Source organism: Asterias rubens, chromosome 3 (genome assembly GCF_902459465.1).
Source record: "Asterias rubens chromosome 3, eAstRub1.3, whole genome shotgun sequence".
In the NCBI taxonomy this organism is placed as follows: Eukaryota; Metazoa; Echinodermata; class Asteroidea; order Forcipulatida; family Asteriidae; genus Asterias; species Asterias rubens.
Window position 1 is genome coordinate 16,306,384 of NC_047064.1, and position 7,347 is coordinate 16,313,730.

The 7,347-nt window shown below is 38.6% G+C and overlaps 1 protein-coding gene across 1 annotated transcript; it reads right to left on the reverse strand.

Annotated features, from left to right (window-relative positions):
- Window positions 1-1,650: 1,650 nt before the first annotated feature.
- On the reverse strand, window positions 1,651-6,440 carry LOC117288602 (peroxisomal membrane protein 11C-like). Its single transcript, XM_033769520.1, has 4 exons — window positions 6,123-6,440; window positions 5,045-5,223; window positions 3,654-3,737; window positions 1,651-2,914 (listed from the first exon to the last, which is right to left on the reverse strand). Exons 1-4 carry the CDS (start codon window positions 6,360-6,362, stop codon window positions 2,677-2,679), a joined length of 741 nt encoding a protein of 246 aa, XP_033625411.1. The 5' UTR covers window positions 6,363-6,440; the 3' UTR covers window positions 1,651-2,676.
- Window positions 6,441-7,347: the final 907 nt, after the last annotated feature.

Genomic DNA, 7,347 nt, shown 5'->3' on the forward strand with positions numbered 1-7,347 from the left:
CACGTGAAGCTTTTACAAGTAATTAATATGCATAATATATTTTATTTCACAAATTGTTATGCCAATATTTTGGTATTTCACAATTATGGTGCTTTCATTTGTTATATAATTGTCTGCTAAAATCAGTTGTTTAGCATAGCATAGTCAAATCTTTATGGTCAATTTTTATAATTAATATAATGGTTTGAATTATTTCAGTAATAGTATGCTAAAACATGTATGTAAAATAGCTCTAAGAAATGCTTTCAGTAAACAATATGCAAATAATGTAATGAATGTTAATAAGTGCAGTGAAACTGAAAAAATTAATGTTCCATTCAATAGTGCAAGGTCAATTTGAATGGAACATTTACGTTGAGAGGGTTATGTGACTACTTTGTAAGCTCTACCAATCCTGTATAATACCTTTAAAACAGTACCTCAAAACTTTGGGGAAATTTCCACAAGTTGGTTGTTTGTTGTATTCAAAGGCATTGGACACTATTGGTAATTGTTAAAGACTTGCCTTCACAGTTGGTGTGTCTCAACATGCATAAAATAACTAACCTGTAAAAATTTGAGCTCAATCGGTCATCCAAGTTGCGAGATAATAATGAAAGAAGAAAACACCCTAGTCACACGGCGTTGTGTGCGTTTAGATGGTCGATTTCGAGACCTCAAGTTCTAAACATGAGGTCTTGAAATCAAATTCAATGAAAATGACTTCTTTCTCGAAAACTTTGCACTTCAGAGGGAGCCGTTTCCCACAATGTTTTATACTATCAACCTCTCCCATTACTCGTCACCAAGAAAGGTTTTATGCTAATAATTATTTTGAGTAATAACCAATAGTGTCCACTGCCTTTAATGAAAACTACATGACAGGAAAAGTCTACTCTTCCAAAAAACAATTTAACATACTTTCTCTTAAATTCCATCAAGACCAAATTATGCAAGTTGATTACATTTAGCTTCAGGTTTTGCTAAAAAAAAACATTATTAATATTAATTTATTACATTGTGTAGTGCGCCCTCTGTATCCTAGGATGTTCGTTTATGCAAACAACAATAACAATTATGGAAGCATTCACATTTTATTACCAAAATGTTAAAAACTTAATTTGTAAGAATACTTGTTGAAAATAAATTGTGACTATTTGTACTCATATTTTTTTTTCATTTACTTTTATATAAAAACAAAATGGCAGTTATTTTCAATATAATTTAATACTGTACAAAAATAATGAATTTGCTGTTTAAATATATATACCACCGTTCTTTAAGAAAATTGTGTGCTGACCTCTCTTTCTGTTCATAGTAAAACACAGATTCTAAGGTGTCTAGTTCCTATATTTGGTCAGAAGTAGGCAGCTACATTGTGTTTGACCCTTAGGCTTGCATGGGCATTCCTATGTTTCAATATGATTCTAATAACAGGCATAATATTCTTTCTAATTTTTGGTCTGTTTTCCGATTTTGTTTTGCAATCGGAAAAATAAGAATTTTTTATTAATAATGCCTGCAATAAATCCTGGTGATGTACTTGCTACATTGAAGGAACACGTTGCCTTGGATCCGACGAGTTGGTCTTTGAAAATTGTTGAAACGGTTTGTTATAAAATGCACGGTTAGATGAATAATTTAAAAGTAGAATATAATGATCCACACAAATTATGTAATTTTAGATGCTCTGTGGTACAATCTTTAGGCCATTTAGCGGCCAAATGGCAAACGAAACAGAACAATGAGCTGTGTGAATATTGTGTTCCAGTGCTCCACAGTATCACAGAGCAAAACTTGATTTTTATGATAAAGGTGGTCAAACGGCGCGGGAACATTTGATACTGTGTCCCCCACCCTTCGAAAACGGGGTGGGGTGGGGTGGGGTACACATCCCTTCCACTCTTTAATCAAGGGGGAGGTGCAAATCTGTCACGATGGAGCATGCATGTGAGAAGCCTTTACGGCTCAGGGTGCGGGCCCGGTTAAGGGCCCGAAAAATGTTTGCATTTAAAATGCTCTGTGATGCAATCTAGGGCCAATATTGAGGGGGGATATTGTGTCATCCTTTGCCCACAGGATTAAATGCCAATATAGGGACACAGGGGTTCGTCTTACACAGTGCAAAACGTGGGCTTCATGATAAAGGTGGTCAAAAAGGTGAGGGGGACATTTGATATTGTGTCCCCCACCCTCCAAAAGGTGGGGGGACATGTCCCCCTGTCCCCCCACCCCCCTGATTGACGCCCATTAGCATTGCGTATTCATACACTATGCATGTGCCATAGAGTTAAAAAGAACTAGAGGGCGCACTGGTGATGCTGCGTGCACAAACGCGATGGGATCACAAGGAGACACGCACACCATTTTTTAAGCTGAATGTTGTACGCGCGTTGAATATAAACTTTGTTGGTGGCTTCGTTGGATATTGTAAAAAGGCTAAAGGGAAAAAAATGCATAAGAAGGCTGTCATACATACCCAAACCTGGCCAAACATTTGAAGAGTACATGTAGGTAAAAGTCTCTAAATAAGATGTGATATTGATTCACATGCGTGCAAATGGTGTGTAATATAATGGCAGTGCGCATCTACAAAATGGTCTCAAAACTCTATCAAAAGTTGTTCCCGACTCGCTCATTGTTAAGGGGCCGTTTTTGAACACAGCTCTGCACCAAAGCTGCATCTTGCCTTATGTTTTATACTGCCACATTGGTCTGCATCTGAAGAATTATATTTCTCAAGAGCAGAACCGAGGAAATTGTGCCGAAAAATCCTACCGTGGTGTTGGAGAACAGACCACCCCACAGAAATCCTGATGGCAACCAGTGAACTGCGTTGCAAAGATCAGCAACATTCTTGATGACTTCTAGGACTTGTGTTTTCGCTGCTGTCTGCAGATGGGATACCGGTTGTTTCTCAGATGAGGAGTCTTGGCTGAAATAAAAATTACATACAAATAATCATAGAAAATTATAGAAATATTATCTACACGGTATAAATATTTTTTCTCCCCCCCCCCCAAAGTCCAAATTCCACTAGCCTAAATCCTAGGGATTCAAACCCATGTCCCTCACATTATAACAGATTTTTGACAAGTTTGACCCCCGAGAGGCAAGTTTGAATTGTTTGTGTAATTGTTTGTTTGTTTGTTTGTTTTGTTTTTTAGATGATTTTTCCGTCAAGGGAACTCTGCACACTATCACAAGGGGATATAAACACCAAGATTGCAACGAAGCTCATACAAACATTGGTTTCATGTTTATTATTATAAATTGCAAAAATCCATACTTATTACAGTCATCGTGAAATCAACAGTTAGCTTTGTAGGATTCGAACCCATAACCCCATGTTCCACGGTAATTAGAAAGTTAAAGTTGATTCTTTTGTGCAGTTTCCAAATATTATGCACTGTCAAGTTTTCTCAAAGAGGAGTGATGACCACTCGAACTCTTCCATGAATATGTCAGCTAGAACCGGGGATATAGGGGATCCCATGGAGGTCCCAGCTGTCTGCTCGTAGTACTTGCCCTGAAATTGAAAACAACTGGAGGAAACGCATGTGTAAAGCAAATCATGAATTTGGTCAGGTGAAAGACCAGTACGATCAGGGAGGGATGGGTCATGTGATAATCTCTCCTTGGCCATTGGATTTGTTTTAAATGTCTTTTATTACCTGCTCTGTTCTCTCGTGGGGTCTTCCATCTGAATATGATGCTTACGTAGACGCTTCATCAGCTCGACTAACAGCGTCAGGCTCCTGGGAGAAAAAAGGGTCATCGTATTATCCTATATAATCATTTTTGCTTTTCGGTGGCTGATAATTTTGTCCATAAGCCTTTTTGAAATATGGCGGACACAATGCTACAACACTATGAGGTTTGGGTAAATTTGTGTGTATTGACCGGTGACTGATCTGTATTCCGACACCCATATGTTCCGACACCCCTATATTCCGACACCCCTATATTCCAACAACTCAACCTATATTCCGACACCCATATGTTCCGAAACCCCTATATTCCAACAACTCAACCTATATTCCGACACCCATATGTTCCGAAACCCCTATATTCCGACAACCCTATATGTATGTTCCGACACCCTTATATTCCAACGACCCAAACACCCCTATGTTCCGACACCCCTATGTTCCGACAACCTGCACCAATATTTTAATTGAAGGCTCATGAAATGTTATCAACACGGACACGCATCTAACAATAGTAAAGTACCGAGAATTTTAGTGCCCGCTAATTCGGGAAGCCATACTCATGTTTATAACCACAAACAAATGAAATGCATGCGTGATTCGATTATCTTAACTTGATTCCATCACTTTTTAAAACAGTACAAATTCATCTTATATGTTCAAACCCAATCCCGGCCGAAATTCACCGGGAAACCTGGCGTAGAATAAGTTGTGTTTTTGTTATTGATCAACATAGTAACAATGTGCGAAAACAACCCGTCGGAATATAGGGGTGTCGGAACATAGGGATGTCGGAATATAGGTTCAGTTGTCGGAATATAGGGGTGTCGGAATATATAAGGAATATAAGGAATAAGGAATATATAAGGTGAATATAGGTGTGTAACCGTATTGACCACAGAAATAGAACATGTGTTATTCAGTGAAGTGTGCATTTTTTTAGGCGATGCGGCGTTTACACACGTGTGACACGCATATCATGTCCGCCATAGTCAATTTGAAATCAGCAGTTAGCTTGAGCTTTTTAGTAAGTGGTAGGATTCAAACCAACAACCGTGATTGCTCCTGCAATCTAAGCCAAAGAAAATATAGAGTGCCGAAGGAGCAAGATGCGGAACTGAAGCTATATCTATTGTTGTAAACTGAAATATGCATGGGCGCCCTTTCAGCTCAGCGAGTGAATGTTGTTTCCCATTGATAGGAATGGTCATTGTCTGCGAGGATCTTCACAAAAGAGTTTCCTGGCCGAAAGGGTGTCAAGTTGGATTTTACTTTTCAGCCTGAGTTCAGCATCTTGCACCTTAGGTGCTCTATTAATCATTGGTCTAACCACTGGATCACGATGTAGTACACACCTTAAGATGTTAAACGCTAAAGACAATGCCCATGCAATGAGTGATAATGTCCACCATCTTGAAGATGAGGTATTGATGAGTTTATTGTCTGCTGCCCAGGCGATGTGCTCCAGAGGGAAGAACACCTGATCACACAGATTGTTAAGAAGACCTAGCGCCCGAAGCCACAAACTCTTTTCCTGTACAATAGATAGCAATTAAACAAATCACATTTAGTAAGGCCCCCTTTGATTTAAAACGGGACAATCCATCAAAGATTTTTAGGGAGTCACAATGAAAGTGTCCCCGATTTCTGAGACGCTACACCATTTCAAAAAACTTAGTAAATACATGTACAAAGTTAGTAAATATAAAGTGATAGATATAGATGTGATTGTGAGATTGTCCTAAATAAAATAAAACAAGAAAATACCTACAAAATTGTAAATTTGTTATGTCGACAGCAGGATAAAATCAACTCCATTGGCATTGCTTCATGTTCCCTTCAACCATAGAGTAAGGACAACCCAATGGTCCGTAACTAACATTGAAACCTCCCCGGCCCCTACCACATGAATGAATAAATTAAAGTAACCTCAGACATGTAAAAACTTCAGAAGACATTTTGCAAAAGAAAGGGTGACTACAGGGGCGTAACTAGAATGTTCAGAAGGGAGGGTGGCACAACATTGCAGGCTATTTATAAGTTAAACAAGCTAGCGTTTTGACAAACATTGTGAACTAATCCAGCCAAGGATATTTGTACAAAACACCTCCCCCACCACCAGCCTTACCCCCCTCCCCGCCCCAGCCACTGCGACATGCTCCTCATGCCTAATATACATACTATTTATTTTAGGGCCTATTATTATTATTCATTAAACTTTAAAATAAAGGCTAATTTGTACCGCTGTATAGCAATTGTGTCATACTCATCATAGTCATCTCATACTCAATAGTCATACTGTCACTTAAATGAAGTTGTAATGTAGCTTGTTTGTTGGCCCTAATTAATTGGCAGTTATTTCTTCAGTTCTCTAGAGCAACACAACCTCATCCCAGAGAGAAACCCCACCCTCCTGTACTGTTTCATAACTACCTGAGTGCCCCAGCCGTACGATAAGGAGTAAGCCAACATCGGCAAGTCATCAAACAGCCGTAGAACCGTTCTGCAGGAGCTGAGGAGTCCGCTAATGGTCAGAAGTTTCTTGGAGTTTGTGGAAGATCTTGCAACTCCTGACAGCAACAGTGACCCGTATGAAATGATCCTCATCACTTTGTCCTTTCCACCGCTAGTTTGGAGGATACTTGTGATTAATCTCAACTTATTTGAAGCCATTTCTAACTGTTTTTTCGGTGAGTTCAACAATTGGATTGCTCAGAAAAACTAAACATCACGTATCCTCGGCGGTTTGCGATCGAGAGGATAAAAACAAGCTGTGAATTTTGCCGTACAACCTTTTACTCATGTACAACGCTTACATCGTCCCCACGGTACTAAACTTACACCGTGCATGATCTTATTGGGAAAACATGGGAACGAGGTATCAAACCGGGCGATCGTTTTCAGGGGAAAACAGAATCTATGCAATGCAAGGAGAACATAAACAACAAGTTCGTTCACACTGATTTTATTTGGAACTTGAAAGTTCAAGCACTGTTTATTTACCATTTGAGGGTAACAAACTAATGTTTATATTTATTTTTTACAAAGAATAGATGCCCCATATGAGCGCCGAAAGTTGAATCATGGAGGTAGAAACCTCCATGGTTGAATTTAGCCACTGCTGTAGACTCAAACTTCAAAGTTTGGATTGCTATGCAAAAAAGGCATTTATTGCTTGGAAAAAAATCACATGTTCACACACTACAAAATTTTCGAAGCCATAGTACACTGAAAAGTTCTCACGATTTTTTTCCATTTTTTATTGTTCATTTATTTAATTATTTGTATGTATGTATGAGCTTACGATTCAGGCGATCGGTCCGCCCACCTTTTTTCCAATCATCAAACAAACAAAGTAAGTGGTGTGTCTTGTGACCGCCCCTTGCGGTATGGATTCTACATTTATTTAGATGCTGATTACGCAGCTGCACCTCTTAGACAAAAATCGTTAAATTACGTGAACTTGCGTTGCGGGGACGAAAACGAGGTTGAACTGACAACGACGTATGACTCCGCGTTTGCACTGGAAATAAAATAAATACCTTATCTCGTTCTAACTTATTAATTAATTCATATTTTAAAGAAAATTATCAACACCAGGGATGTTCAAAAAGTAAAATGATTGATATGTACAATTATTTTTTATTTGTAACTGAAA

Excerpts from the sequence above, each read along its gene's own strand:
- LOC117288602 (XM_033769520.1), bottom strand. The coding sequence starts at position 6,362 with ATGGCTTCAAATAAGTTGAGATTAATCACAAGTATCCTCCAAACTAGC. Across the intron at positions 5,224-6,122 it reads CGTACGGCTGGGGCACTCAG|GAAAAGAGTTTGTGGCTTCG; the intron begins GTAGTTATGAAA and ends TCTATTGTACAG. Across the intron at positions 2,915-3,653 it reads CCCACGAGAGAACAGAGCAG|CCAAGACTCCTCATCTGAGA; the intron begins GTAATAAAAGAC and ends TTTTTATTTCAG.